Source organism: Erinaceus europaeus, chromosome 1 (assembly GCF_950295315.1).
Source record: "Erinaceus europaeus chromosome 1, mEriEur2.1, whole genome shotgun sequence".
Lineage (NCBI taxonomy): Eukaryota > Metazoa > Chordata > Mammalia > Eulipotyphla > Erinaceidae > Erinaceus > Erinaceus europaeus.
The window spans coordinates 74,389,126-74,405,342 of record NC_080162.1 but is presented as its reverse complement, the minus strand read 5'-3'; the positions used below and the strand labels follow the sequence as shown (position 1 = coordinate 74,405,342).

At 42.8% G+C, this 16,217-nt stretch overlaps 1 protein-coding gene across 1 annotated transcript in view; it reads right to left on the bottom strand.

The window, feature by feature from the left end:
- Positions 1-8,560, bottom strand: part of LOC103113540 (defensin beta 118) — a 51,252-nt gene extending 42,692 nt beyond the window's left edge. The window contains exon 1 of the mRNA XM_016188113.1: positions 8,542-8,560. Within this exon, the coding sequence (XP_016043599.1) occupies positions 8,542-8,560 (19 nt within the window). The remainder of the gene's footprint in view (positions 1-8,541) is intronic.
- Between the last annotated feature and the right edge of the window lie 7,657 nt (positions 8,561-16,217).

The following is a 16,217-nucleotide window of genomic DNA, read 5'->3' as shown; positions in this document are numbered from 1 at the left end:
TGGAACCAGAAAAGGCCAAGAATTGCCAAAACAATCTTGAGAAGAAAGAACAGAACTGGAGGCTTCATGCTCCCAGATCTCAAATTGTACTGTAGGGCCATTGTCATCAAAACTGTTTGGTACTGGAACATGAATAGACACATTGACCAGTGGAATAGAACTGAGAACCCAGAAGTAAGACTCCACACCTATGGACATCTAATCTTTGACAAAGGTGCCCAGACTATTAAATGGGGAAAGCAGAGTCTCTTCAACAAATGGTGTTGGAAAAAATGGGTTGAAACATGCAGAAGAATGAAACTGAACCACTATATTTCACCAAATACAAAAGTAAATTCCAAGTAGATCAAGGACTTGGATGTTAGACCAGAAACTATCAGATACTTAGAGGAAAATATTGGCAGAACTCTTTTCTGCATAAATTTTAAAGACATCTTCAATGAAACGAATACCATTACAAAGAAGACTAAGGCAAGTATAAAACTATGGCACTACATAAAATTAAAAAGTTTCTTCATAGCAAATGCTGGAGAGGTTGTGGGGTCAAAGAAACCCTCCTTCACTGCTGGTGGGAATGTCAATTGGTCCAACCTCTGTGGAGAACAGTCTGGAGAACTCTCAGAAGGTTAGAAATGGACCTACCCTATGACCCTGCAACTCCTCTCCTGGGGATATGTCCTAAGGAACCCAACACGCCCATCCAAGGATCCAGGAATTCGTGGCGGTGTGGTAATATGATTCTTTATTCACAGGGGAACATCACAGAGTTGGGTGTGAGCACAGTGGGTTAAGCCATTTGGTGCCAAACCAGGTTGGGATGTGGGAGAGAAAAGAGAGTGAAATCAGAAACAGAGGTTGGTTTTATGGGATAAAACCAAAAGTGGCAAGTCAAGAATGGAGTCAGCTTGGAAAGGGAGTGGAGAAAAGAAAAAGGCATGCTGGGAACCTCCTTAGCTAGCATTGCTATGGTTGTAGCTGGTGGAAATTAGCAATACCCTGAGGGGATAACGTGGTGAGGAGGAGACCTTTAGTCATTTATAAGACAAAGCAGAAGATTGGTATGTAGATAAAGGGACAGGCCATACTAGCATAGGATGGTTTGTGGGCCCTGTCTAAGTCAACCATATCTGCACAATTTCCAAACATACCACCTGCCAGATCTCTGAGATTGTTCTTTTTAAATCACCTATCAGTGCTACATAGATCCTATATACAGCTATGTTTTTTTATTTTTTATTTTATAAAATGGAAATATTGACAAAACTATAGGATAAGAGGGGTACATTTCCACACAATTACCACCCCTAGAGCTCCATATCCAATCCCCTCCATTGAGAGCTTTCCTATTCTTTATCCCTCTGGTAATATTGACTCAAGATCATTCTGAGTGCAGAAGGTGGAAGGTCTGGCTTCTGTAATTGCTTCTCCATTTGACATGGGTGTTGACAGATCTATCCATACTCCCAGCCTGTCTCTCTCTTTCCCTAGTGGGACAGGGCTCTGGGGAGGCAGGGCTCCAAGACACATGGTAGGGTTATCTGCCCAGGGAATTAGGTTGGCATCATGGTAGCATCTGGAACCTGGTGGCTGAAAGAGTTAAGATATAAAACAGAACAAATTGTTGACTAATCATGAAACTAAAGGCAAGAATATTGCAGATGAAGATTTGGGGGTCTCCATTTTAGAAAAAGCTAGCAGGTCTATTTTAGGTATATTCCAAAGGGCCCATGACTTTACCAGATTTTTCCATAGTCTGACAGCTAATATGCAGGTGGACCCAGGTTATTGTCTGGGGAGATGGTCTCATAGTTGGAAAAAGGACTAGAAAGCTGGATCAGGGAAGGGAGTAGCTCTCAAATATGGGGAAATTATATAAATATTGTTAACTGTAAACCCCAACAATTTGATCTGGGCCCATACATATTCATTCAGCACAAGAGCTTATGTAATCTCTGCATCCATGTAGGTCTGAGCTCACATTCTGTGGTCACAGCTAGGAAGATTCCAGGCTGCACTAATTTCATGATGCATCTTCCTCAGGTAGTAGGTAGAATATGTTGCCCAACCTCCCTTCAGAGAATGGAGCATTCCCTACCATTGTTGATCCACACTGAGGGCAAGGTCCTAGAGGGGCCCACAAAGGGGTCCATTATGTTGTTCCTGATGGAGATGACCAGTGACAATGGAGAGAGGGATCTGTTAGAGTTCAAGGTCCATTATGTTTGTGTGGGAATCCCAGGACTCCCTGACTCGGGCCTCAGGTGTTGAGGTGGCCTGGTAGTGACCAAAGAGTCATCATTAAAGTATGCCAGTCTCTTGCCCCTCTTCAGCTCTTGTAGCCCTTGCTTTGTCTGATGAGGTCATCTTTGGAGTGATTTAGGGAAGTGAAATAGGAAATATGTGAGGAGAGTATCTAGGTCTAAATAGCAACTGTTTCATTAGGTACTTTGTGATATCTTTTAGATCTTTCTACTTGCTTGCTTCATTTATTGACTCACTACAAATTATTGTGTACTTTTGCTTTAAGGTATATATTTTCCTCTTTTATACATATTCCCTATCTCATGGTCCCTGGTCTATATCTAGATTTTGAGGTTTTGTTAAGAAGTGTGCCACTCGAAATGGAGTTAAGGAGTCCTATGAGATAGGAAAAGTCTCACCAGAATAATGAAGCTGAAGGGTGACATTCCACACCTGATGTCTCTGGACACAATCCAAAGTGAAGCATGCTGAAGTGGTACTGGTGGCATTGATTAAGTTGGGATCAGCAGATGCAGTATCAGTTGGTATGGATTCAGAGAAGCATGCAGGAAAGTGAACCTCACCCTAGAGGTTCCATGACTGGGAGATGTATGGGCTTTATAGAGAAAGGGGAAGTTTCCTGCTGTCTTAGGGTTTAAGAAGGCAACGGATAGCTATTGCTATAACCAAATTATTTGAAAATCCCATTGTTAGAACTTGCTGTATCATACAAGACTTCACCATAATTTATGTCCTTTTATGTTATTTATATATAACTGTATCTTACAAAGTAATGCCACCAGTTGCTTCAGTTCTCTCTGGTCTAAGACTTTTGGAGACAATATTTCAAAGAACAAGTCATTACTAGAAATATATTTTTTTTCCAGGTGAAATGTTCGTTAACCATATCAGCTTAAAAAAAGAATTCTGGAATCCATGCACAATTTTCAGTGGCGTCTGTAGAGATATCTGTCAAATCAGTGAAATTCCAGTCACAATCTGCCTAAATCATAAAAATTGCTGCGTGAGAATTTCAAGTACAACAGTCGACCTTGACTGAAGACTCTGACCCTGTGGTTGCAAATACTTCAAGCTACTCTGAAATTTGAATATCGCCGATCTTACTCCTTCCCTGAATTCTATAACACCCTTTCTATAAAAATGCTGCCTTCTCATGTGTGTATGCATGTCTTTCATCACTGGACAAGGGAATATTGGTCTGGGAATTGAGGCCATAGGATATAGGAAATAGCATCAATCCATCAATTAATCAAAAAAACATCTGTAGATATTGAGAGAGTGCCAAGAAAGGAAGGTCACATTTGACCCCTACTTTAGTAACATGAAGAGGGTATTCATTTATTCTGAAGACTGCCAAAGAAAGATAACTGGATTTTGTATGGAATGATACAGTGAACATGTAGGAAAGATTACTGAGTCCTTTGAATAAACACACTTAGTTCAGTACAGACATTATGGTTGTATTTAGTATCCAGAGAGCTATCCTAGTCTGTTTGGTATGATGTGATGGTCTCAGGAAGAACAACAACCAGACAAATAGATTGATGGGAAATAAGTGGCACGTTCTGTTGGGAAAATTAGGAAAACATGTTTTGTTTTATTTTGTTTTGGAATTCAAAAACACTTTTTTAATATCTTACAAGTAAAATCTCAAGATTATCAATTACTTACAGGGTCCATACTCCCAGAGGGATAGAGAATAGGAAAGCTATCAGGGGAGGGGATACGGAGATCTGGGAATTGTGTGAAGTTGTACTCTTGTCCAATGGTTTTGTTAATGTCTCATTTTTTAAATAAATAAGATTTAAAACACAGGAAAAAAGGAATATGCCCATAAGAGACTGGCATACTTTAACGATGACTGTTAGTCACTATCAGGCCATTCCACCAGCTCAGGCCCTAGTTGGGGAGTCCTGAGATTCCCAAACAGAACTGATGGGCCTAGAACTCAAATACCTCTCTCCATTGTTATTTCTATCAGGAACAACAAAATAGACCCCCTTATGGGCCCCCATAGGACCTTGCCCTCAACTTGGATCAACAATGGTAGAAAATGTTCCATCTTCCGATGGGAGGATGGTCAACATACTCTATATTACACCTGAGGAAGATAAGCCGATACTGGGGCAGCATGGAATGTTCCTACTCATGACCACAGAATGTGAGCTCAGATCTAGAGGGATGTAGAGGTCATACAGGCTCCTAAGCTAATTATGGGATTTATATTCAACAATATTTATACTCCTTTCCCATATTAGGGAACTACTCTCTTCCCTGATCCAGTTTTCTTGTCCTTTCCCAGCCATGACATCATCTCCCTAGACAATAATTAGGATCCACCTGCATATCAGATTTCAGGCTCAGGCAAAAAAAAAAAAAAACACTACTATACTACAGGCCCTTTGAAATATAACTAAAATATGCCTACTAGCTATCTACAAAATGGAGGAACCCCCAACACTTCATCTGCACTATTCTAGCCTTTAGGTCCATGATTGGTCAACAATTTGTTTGTCTTTGTAAGTTAACTCTCTTTTCAGTCACCAGGTTCCAGATGCTAGCAGGATGCGACCAGACTCCCTGGACAGACAACCCAACCAATGTGCCTTGGAGCTCCACTTCCCCAGAGCCCTTCCCCACTAGGGAAAGAGAGAAACAGGTTGGGAATATGGATAGACCTGTCAACGCTCATGTTCAGTGGGGAAGCAATTACAGAAGCCAGACCTTCCACCTTCTGCATCCCATAATGATCTTAGGTCCATACTCCCAGATGGGTTAAAGAATAAGAAAGCTATCAGGCTAGGGGATGGTATCCGGAGTTCTGGTGGGGGAATTGTGTGAAGCTGTATCCCTCTTATTCTATGGTTTTGTCAATGTTTCCTTTTTATAAATAAAAAAAATTAAAAATAAAATTAAAAAAAGAATATGCCCATAAAAACCCATGAATTAGTTAACAGAAGTTCATCCCTAGATGTTCATTATTCCAACCACCAGCAGTATGGCAGGTCCTGGGAAGCCTCAGCTGGGGTCACTCCCTGGCACAAAAGATGCTGGAAAAATCAGGGGTAAAAATCGACCAGATCATGAGAAAGGTAATAACCAAGGTTTAAATTCACATGTCCAAGTCTCAGAAAAGCAACATCCCTGAGCCATCTCTCTGGCGCAAATTCTGAAATCTGTATCTGCCTCCACCTGGCCCTGCCCTGTACTCCAGTTACTTCCAGTAACATTCCGAGATCAGGCAAAGAAGGCCAGACTTCAAGCCATTTGTGCAAGTTCAGTCGCTCTTGCTTCAGCCAGGCTGACACTATCTCCAGTCAATTACGTCCCTACAGGAGTGCTATATACTATGTCACAACAAATTTTATTAGTAATCTAGTATTGATTTACAAAATTACATGTCAATAAGGGTATAAATCCACTTCATTCACCACCAGGGTTCTTAATCTTCAGTCAACTCACTGCAAGCCACCATATGGGCCAGCTATAATCTCTACAACTATCTGTCTACATTTATACTTAATTGCCCCATTTTTCTTCCTGGTCCAATCCTCTCTTTCCCTCCAAGCCACTCATGACATTACTACCTCCATAAATCCCTTTCCTTTTTCTCCTCTCTCTCTGGGTGCTGATGAAGCTGGAGTTCAAAGCCCTCTTATTTTCTTCCTCCTATCACTTATCTTCTTCCTCCTACTTTCCCACTGAGAGTATGGATCAAGGTTGTTTTTTGTGTTGGGCATTAAACCAGCTCCCCCTGCTCCATGCTGCCTTGCTGATACTATGGCCTATTTATAATCATTGTTTTGCCTGATCTATCTTCTTTCTACCTCGAGACCCACCCTGCCTGCAGGGTACATTAATCCTGCCTGTTAAAACCCTAGCAACCATTGCTACGGAAGCTATCTACCTTCCCACTGTTTCTTTTCTCCACCCCCTTTCCCAGCCATCTCTGTTCCTGACTTGCCACTTCTGGTTTTACCCTATAAAGCCCACTTTTGTTCCTGTTTTCACTCTCTCTTCTCTCTCTTTTCTCTCCCATGTCCCAACCTGGAGAAGGGTTGGCATGCAGAGCAGGAGGCAGCCACATGGCTTAACCCACTGTGCTCACACCTGACTCTGGAGCGTTCCTGTGTGAATAAAGAATTGTATTACCACACCACCACGAGTTCCTGGTCTCTCTCCCATGAAGCTAGCCCAGCATTCTGGCTGAAGAAGATACAAGTTCTGGCTTCTGTAATTGCTTCTCCACTGGACATGAGTGTTGGCAAGTTGATCCATACCCCTAGCCTGTTTCTATCCTTCCCCAGCAGGCCATAGATCTGGAGAGGTGAGGTTCCAGGACACACTGGAGAGATCATATGCCCAGAGAAGTCAGGTTGGTATCATGGTAGCATCTGCAACTTGGTATCTGGAAGGTTACAGGATATAAATTGAGAAAAAAATGGTTAATGAACAGGAACCAAAAAGTAGGAATAGAGCAGATGATATTAGGGATCTTAAGAAAGAAGAAAACTAGAAATTCCATCTTGGGCATGTTCCTGGGGCACACTGTTTATTGTTTTGCTTGTGTCTGATAGCTATCCTGAAGTCTACTGCTGTTCACCTCACTTAGAACGTGTATTCCTTTGCTTCCTCCTTTCTTGGGCAACTTTGTTTAGTAGTTCTTGTAAGGTGGGGTTGATTGTGGAAAATTCCTTTAGTTTTTGAACATTTGAGAAAACCTTTATTTCTTCCTCATATTTAAGGGATAATTTTGCAGGATGCAAGATTCGTGGTTGGAATTCCCTCTTTTTTTAGAACTTTATGTAATTCTATTCTCTCCTTGCCTCTAGGGTTTATGAAGAGAAATATGATGCAAAGTCAATAGTTCTGCCTTTGTATGTAACTTCTTTCCTTTCCCTATAAGCCTACAAATTTTTTTCCTTGTCATTGAATTTTGATAGATATATAATATTGTACTTTGCTGTTGGTCATTTTGTGTAGGGAAACTGTGAGGATATGGTTGAGCTTGGTGGAACCTACCATTGAAATATGGGTGCCTGAAGAACATGGCTCTACCAGAGATTGAGCATGGGAGAGAATGGCCTTCAGGTTCAGCTTCAACTGTCAGACTCTGCCTCACAGGGACTCTACATTTCCAATACAACAGATTACTTCATTGTCTTTAAACCAAATGGTCTGCTTATTCAAAAGCTACCAGAAGTTATCATACCTGACCCATCTTCTCTCCACCCCCAGGACACCTCTCTGTCTGATAGCCATTGATAACCCTACTTCCTCATTCCCAAAACAGCTCTCCTGCTTGCACAGATGCTATCAGAGGCTCCTTTTCTCACTTTTTTGTTCTTGCCCTTCTGAATAAGACTATAACCAAACCTCACCCTCCTGACACACAAGGAACCCTACACCCATGCACATCAAAGTCTAGCTTCCTCATTCCTTAGATCACTCACCTGATAGTTTTCCCAACCCCTTACCTCTCTCTGCCCCTTTTCTGCTTGAACCATATATGGTATAAACAAGTTACCTCCTTCTGCAACCCCTTAAAAGTCTTGCCTCTCTGATAAATAAATGGATCATTGCTATCAGCTTTGTCTCCTGGTCATCTCTTGTCGTGGACATAGGGAGTCCCATAAGACCCAGCCCCTGCTGCCTCGGGTGACATTCTCCTAGACCCCCACATCTGGTGCGCAACTGGGTGGGCATGCCAAGAGTCTGTGCCTGAGAAGAGGCCTCCCCACAAGAAGAATGACATCTGGTGCCCAATTGTGGGGCATTCCTCCCCACCTCGGCCCATCAGGCCCCTGCTGGACCTCACAGAAGCAAAGTCACAAGGTATCAGAAAAGTCACAGGTGCCTCAGGTGAGTCTTGGCTGCTCAGCCTTCCGCAGCCCCCTGCTTACAAAGGTGCTGTGGTTCTTTTACTCCATGTCTCTATCCTTCCTTTTTGAGGACAGTCCATTTTGTGGACTTTGCAACTGAGGCACTCTGGCCAAGTTTCCAAAGGCTAAGTTTCCCCTCTGCCTGTCACTCCGCCTGCCTGATGGGGTGGTGGACTGCTCTCAATTTCCCTCTCCCACAGAAACCCATCAGGGTGTAAAAGTGGCATTTTGGTCTATCTCACTCTTCTCTTCTAAAACCCATCTGTCATGGGCAAACTTCCCTTTCATCAAAAGGACTCCCAGGTCCACTGCTTTCACACTCTCCTTGCTACTTGCTTCCTAAAACTTTCCAAAAAACAGGCTCTCTGTCTCTGGGACATTTTGCTCTTGGTTGCACCTTGGTTCTCTTTGGCCATTGTCGCAGCTCTCTGACAATACATAGGTACCCTTTCCAGAAAGACTGAGGAAGTTCCCCTTACCCTGAGCCACTTGCTCGGACCCTAACCCTCCCTAAACCTTCCACTCCTCCTCCAGCAGCACTCACTTCAGCAGCTGCCCCAAAGGCTGCCCCCACCACTCCCCTGACAAACACAGATCCCTCATCCCTATGTAACCTTCTCATCCCAGCTTTAAAAAGGACTGGGCTTAATGTACAGCTAGTTCCTCCAATATCCTTCTTTGGCTCAGAACTTTCCTTAACCTAGGTCTGCCCCCTAAAGCCCTGCTGGCATTCCCATGGAGGGGATCCAACCAGAGGGCAAGCCACTGATCCTCCATCACTGGCTCTCAGGGCCCAGCGATTCAGACAGGAGGACTTGGGGAGTATTTTGGTACAAACACTCGTTTTATTTGGGGATAGGTACAGGTTTATATAGAGAGTTAAACAAAGAACATTTTTCAAATATGTCAGAAATTACAGGTTTCTTAAAGGTCAGCTTGCCTCTATGGTAGGGGGCTGGCATGACAAGAACTGATGCGATACATAAAGGTCAAGACAATTAGTCTCCATGATACCAACATTTTAATTATCCAAAGGCATTTGAGAGAAGCATAGGGGTTAAACCAGTAAGGTGAGGTAGAGAAAAGAAAAACAAAACCTGATGTAAATCATAGATATCAAAGGACACAAGGAAATAGAAGTTTGGGGGTCTCATTGTCTGGTGTTAGGGGTGTATGATAGAGTGTGTTCTCCTTTGTGATCAAAAGGTGAAGTGGATGTGTGAACTTTGAGTGAACCCTAAAGCAGGCAACTATATGGCCTGCTGCTATCAGGGAAAAACTAAGTGTGAGAGGGCTGTAGGCTTTCTGTGAGCTTTCTAACAAGAAGAAACTGAGTCTGGGAGACTTTTCCCTCTTGGCTCATCTCTATAAGGAGAGAGGCTAACAAGTGGGGTGTCTTTCCAGACCTCCATCCAAGGATGGGAGAGCTTCCCTAAGCTCTACCAAGCTTTCACATAGTCCCACAAAGCCCTACATTACATTCCCTTCTGATCTCACTCTTGTCTCCCTCCAGAGTTTTCTTGGTAACCTTAATTGGCTCAGACTGTGGCTACACCTTCCCACTAGTACTCTCCAGCTGCTGTTTGATCTATTAAAGGTAGACAAACAACCCACCTCCAAATTTACAGTAACCCCTGTGGATTCTTCAGCCCTGGCCAAAATTAATAAGGCACTCCAAGACATATGCCTTGCTTGCTTCTCCCCTTCCTCTCCTGTAAGCCTCTTGATATTTATCTCCTCTCCAACTCTTGTCAGAGCTCTCTATCAGGGTCACAGTGTACTTGAGTGGCTACACACGCCTATAGGGGGAACCCCCTGCCTTCTCACTGAAATTGGTGCCCTGACATCCATGATTCATCAGGGTAGAGATAGATCCACACAGGTTTTGGGAAAAGACCCATACACCATTGTTATCCCCTTTTCCCTGTCAGATACAGAATGGCTCTTGCACCATCACCATAAGCTTAATGAGATTTTGGGACAATTAGATAATCATTACCCCCCTGACAAATGGGTAGCTTCACTGCCCCTGTTGCCTTTTCTGGTGCCTAGACTTTTTTCCCATGCTCCCATTTCCTCTGCCCCCATTATTTTCACAGATGGCAGCATGAAAGGAGCCACTGCTCTAATATACCACCCAGATAAACATCCCATACTCCATTTCATTGAGCTCCCCAACCACTCCCCCCAGTACAAAGAACTCTACACTATCTTCTTAGCTTTAAAGGCTGTACAAAAATCCTTCAGTATTTTTCTGACAGTATTTACACTGTCAACCTCCTCCCTTGGCTTGCTCATTCCTATGTTAAACTAGACAATAATCCACTTTCCCCTCTCCTCATATGTTGTTTTCGATGGCTTAGGTTGTTTTCTCCGGGCTGACTTCATGGGCAGGTAACAGACGACCAGGGACTCATAGTTGAGCTGTAGGCAGTATCTCTTTATTCATGCAGGACGCAGCACAATCTAAGCCGAGCTGAGCTAAACTAAAGGTAAAGTACTCTAAAACTCACAATGCTGTCTTTATATATACTTCCCAAGTAGGGTGGAAACAGGGTGTGACATAGAGAGGGTGGAGAGAAAAGTGACTGGTGAAAATCAGAGTGTGACAAAGAGGGGGCAGATTAGGCAAGAATCCTATCACTGAACCACAAATGCCCTGGAGGGAGGGTGGAACTTGTTAACAGTGGTTATGTAAATAGAATAGTGTTAAGCAGGGGGGATTTAAACCAAATGAAACAGAAGGGGTCTCATGCATACCAACAATTCCCCCTTTCTTTTTAACTAATGGCCATTGTGGGGTGAACAGAAACCTATATCGTACAGGCGTTTTCAAAAGAACTGGCATAAGACATGGAAAACAAAATAGGCGAGCAGCAATAACCAGCATGATGCCAAGGGGAGCTTTTCTTGCCTCAAAGGGCAAGGCCTAGCAGGCGAAAGGGCATTTCTTGCCTCTGGGAATGCTTCATGCCTCTGGGGGCATCTCTTGCCTCAAAGGGCGTTTCCTGCCTCTGTGGGCATCTCTTGCCTCTTGGGGCGCTTCATGCCTCTGTGGGCATAACCTAATAAGGAGGGGGAGTTTTCTGCCTCTGGGACAGAGCCTGCAGGTGAGGGGATATGGTCTATAAAGTCTCAAGGCAATTGGCTGAAGTTAGTCTTTGAGAAACACAGCAGTGTGCACCAGTAAGTCCGATGGAAGTGTCAGTTCAAAGTAGATGACCACGGAAGAAAATGCCAGAGGATGAAATGCTGCACGTCTGTCTCGATGGGGAATGTCGGCCACCAGAATTCTGCTTTTCTGTAGAGAGCGAGCTTTGGAGTCTGTGAATCTGTTTCTTCAGGTCGTGCCAGGTCTCATCATTGGTTTCCGGGGGTGTGTTGTAGTTATTCCATCTTGTGGGCGATGTCAGAGAACAGGGGTCCAAATGCATTTCCAGAAATTTTCATTTGAGTAGATGCTTTTTCATGTGAAGACTTGACAGCTGAAATTCACTTACTTGTCAAACAAAACTTGTAGCAGATTAGAAGTTTACTATAATTGATAACTCCATTATAATTGGAAGTCTTTTCTAGTATGATTTTAAGCTTGTTGAAACAGTTTAAACTCAATAAAATGTGGAAAGGTAAATAGAAGAACCACAGTTAAAAGCCTCAGGCATGGGAATAATTAACATAATCATTGCACTATCTGCCCCACCCATAACTCATACAGTTTTTAGGATTAAACGTTTCAGATTCATGTCAAGACGTAAAAGAGAAATCAAAGGAGGGAAAAAACAACTTTTTGGATTGTTTCTGGATGTCTCTAGAAATCATGGCTGCGTCCAACATTTTTTTTTAAGTCAATGTCAAACAAAAATTCAGTCATTCAAATCATTCTCTTATGAAATGCAACTTGAACCAGATTATCAAGATCTCACCATGTAGGATTAAGAATCTCCGGAGGGCGACCTAGTCCAAAAAGGTCCTCGAAATTCCATTTAGGGTGTTTCTGACTGTTCCTGCTGGATTGCTTCAGGCACCCATTTTTAAAAGCGTCTTCCCATCGAAGAAAGAATCCAATCAGGAGAGTAGAACTAACCACGTGTCTCCATACTTGGGAACTGCCAGGGTACTCGAGAATGTTCTTCAAATTAGAGTAGTCCTTCTCCATGGGAAACATTCGAGAAGAAGTCCAGAAAGTTCCAGGGGAAATCCCCATGCATATCCCAAGGTCTACGATCACGGTCATAAAGAACCAAACTGTGGCCCGGAGCAAAATGTAGTCCTTTTCCTCAGGAAACATGGGAGAGGGAATCCAGAAAGTCCAAGGAGAAATCTCCGTGCATATCCCAAGCTCTATGATCCCGGTCATAAGAAACCAAAGTTCCCGGTGAGGGAACCGAAGTGTGGCCCAGAGTAAAATGTTCCAGAGACAGAGAAACTGTTTCATAATGAAACAGTAGAGGCTTTGGCAAACCTCTTCGTAAGTAGAAGAGAAGACCATAGTGCATAGGTAGGCAAAGTCTTCACTTATCTGGGAGTTGCGCAGGTCTGGTCCCACGTTGATGCCGGTCCATGTTTCAGGGCTTATTTCAGTCCCTGTTCAGGCGCCATATGTCGTTTTCGATGGGTTATGTTGTTTTCGCCGGGCTGGCTTCACGGGCAGGTAACAGACGACCAGGGACTCATAGTTGAGCTGTAGGCAGTATCTCTTTATTCATGCAGGACGCAGCACAATCTAAGCCGAGTTGAGCTAAACTAAAGGTAAAGTACTCTAAAACTCACAATGCTGTCTTTATATATACTTCCCAAGTAGGGTGGAAACAGGGTGTGACATAGAGAGGGTGGAGAGAAAAGTGACTGGTGAAAATCAGAGTGTGACAAAGAGGGGGCAGATTAGGCAAGAATCCTATCACTGAACCACAAATGCCCTGGAGGGAGGGTGGAACTTGTTAACAGTGGTTATGTAAATAGAATAGTGTTAAGCAGGGGGGATTTAAACCAAATGAAACAGAAGGGGTCTCATGCATACCAACACTCATACAAATTTCTTCTATTCTCTGCTTTCATACTCACTTGCGATATATCCACACCTTCACTCTCACAGCTTTCTCCCTGGTCCCCTGTCTAAAAGAAATGCCATGGCAGACTGCCTAGTCTCCACAGGAGTTCTTCTAGCCTCCATCTCTAACCCTGCTGATTTCCATTCATTAACCCATGTCAACCTTAAGGGCCTCCAGCCTCGGTTCCCTGACGTCCCCCTATCACAGTTAAAACATATCCTTGCCACTTGCTCCTCCTGTGCTGGTATAATCAAGACATTTGCTATTCAAAAACTCGGGGCTAACCCCCATGGCTTAAAAGCCAATGCTGTTTGACAAATTGATATCACCCACTTACCCATCTTTGGTAAACAAGAATACATTTTTGTCTCAATTGATACCTTCTCTAAATTTATGTGGGCCACAGCTCAAACTGGAGAAAGTTCAAAAAAGCTTATAAGCCATATGCTTTCCTGCTTTGTTGTCATGGGTGTTCCCCTTCAAATTAAATCTGACATTGGGTCTGCCTTTGTCAGACAACAATTTAAAGACTTTTGTTCCCTTTAAAACATCACCCATACCACAGACATCCCCTTTAACCCTCAAGGACAAGGCATTGTTGAGAGGGCCCACCAAACACTCAAAGCCTAATTAAATAAAGAAAAAAGGGGAATATACCTCCCCAATATTCAGTTGGCAAAAGCATTAACTACATTGAACCTCTTCAATATTTGCAAAAATTTGAATCAGCCACCAATTATCCTCTATTGGCAAATGCCACCCACCCTCCCAGCTATCAAGGTGAAATGGAAAGACCCCCTCAACGGTATTTGGAAAGGGTCCAATCCCCTGTTAACCATGGGAAGGGGTTTTGCATGTGTCTTTCCACAGGATTCTCCAAAACCTGTCTGGATCCCTGCCTGCCATGTCCAGAATTGCTCACAAGATGGCACAACTCTCCCTGAAGAAGAACAAAAAGCACAAGAGGATTCACCACAGGACAGTGCCCCCCAGGACTCATAACACGACCTGACAGGACCTGAAAAACCTGATTCACAGAGCCCAAGGACAAACCCCACCCTCCCCCCCCCCCCAGTTGCCTCTCTGTATACCTTATCATGCTGTCTGCTCTCCCCAATCCTGCCTCCACTTCACCCGTCACACTTTGACGGCTCCAAATTTGAGAACTAGGGCTCAATCTCAAAGATTGAGAGGTTCTAAGAACCCTTTTCTTTTCTTCTGGGTCTGATAATTGTGCTCACTGTCCAAAATGGTGTGACTGAGCACTGTGCCACCTTCCTGGAGCTCAGATTTGACTATGTTGCTCTTCAGCCCTCTCACTTTATTGCCTCAACCACATGTGAGCCACCCACCTGAGGCTTTAGGTCTTTCAATTGTAGATTTTGTGTCAAATTTGGTCTCTTGTTGTATTTAATTGTTGTTTGAAAGAGTGTGCTGATCTGATAATGGCTATTCGGTAAACCATGCCTCCTGGAAGTCTCCCCTCCCCTCTCAGTTTCTCTCAGTCCTACACACACACACCAAAACACACACACACACACACACTCACTCGCCACGGGTACAGTGGATTTGTAGTGTAAGCACCCAGTCCCAATGAAAACCCTGGAGGTAAAAAACAAAAAAGAAAGAAAAAGAAAAAAGTCTAAGTTTTTAAATATCATATGGAAGGAACTAATTGTTTTTCTCTTAAACTCTCAGTCTTGCTAAGTAACATTCTGTGGAAGTAAGCTATATGGTTACATTTAGAAGGAAATGTTATTATTTTAACATCTGTTGCTTAGAATACTTAAAGAAAAATTAGGGGGCTGGGCAGTGGCACATCCAGTAGAGTTCATATATTACAATGTACTAGAACCAGTGTTTACATTCCTGGTCTCCACTTGGGGCAAGGGAAATTCACAAGTGGTGAAGCAATGCTGTGAGTCTCTCTCTATCTCTTGCCCTTTCCCTCTCAATTTCTTGCTATCAATCAATAAATAAACTTTTCAAAGGACGTAAAATTAGGAATTTAAAAACAAAATCATTTATATCTAGCATTATCTTAAACTGCTAGCTTTAGAACACACTTCTTCAGGGATGCACACCCAGAGGTGTCAGAAAAACAATTTCCTTGGAATATATAGCGGGAACCTTTGCTTTCCATTACAAACAATATTCATTAAATAATGCTTTGGTCTGTGTGACACTAGGAATTGTGGGGAATGAGAAACAAGAGGTGATTAGAAAATGGTGGCAGGAAGACACAGGAGCTGTGCTTGGCTCCTAAAGCCTTCTTCACCTATGTAGGGTGTTTTTAGTTTATTTTACACTAAGATCATACCATTTGAACATGGTGATGAGAGATTATTTCCAAAATAATGAGGACTTTTCTTTTTTAATTTTTTTATTATCTTAATTTATTGGATAGAGACAGCCAGAAACTGAGACAGAAGTGGATGATAGAGAGGAAGTGGGACAGAGAGACACCTGCAGCACTGCTTCACCACTTGGAAAGCTTTCCCTCTGCAGGTGGGGACCAGTAGCTCCAACCTGAGTCCTTGTGCATTTGTAGTTCATGCACTTAATCAGGTGTGCCACCACCCGACCCCAGTGAATTTTCTGTTGAGAGCAGTTCCAAAACATCTAAGAGAAAAATCCAGAACTATGCCAGTTCAGTTCAAAGTTGTCGATGCAAAGGGAAAAAAAGAAGAAAAAAGTTGTCATATTTGTAGAAAGAAGAGACTTATAGAAAGGAAAAAAAGGGGAAATTTAAATACTCTTCTTTATAGATATGTCCATGAGATTTTGGAAAACAATGTTAATGAACCTCAAAGGGATAAAGAGACTTCATAATCCTTTACAGATATACTTAGATAAAACAAGGGGAAAAACACAAAAATATGCATTTGTTTTTAGACTTAAACTCATTCTACTTATGCCAGAAGATAACTTATAGTAAAGAACACACTTTACTATACCTGAAGACCTGACTTCAAGACCTCTCCATCACTATCTTGGAGTACCATGAAAAGGAGGAGTTTCTAGA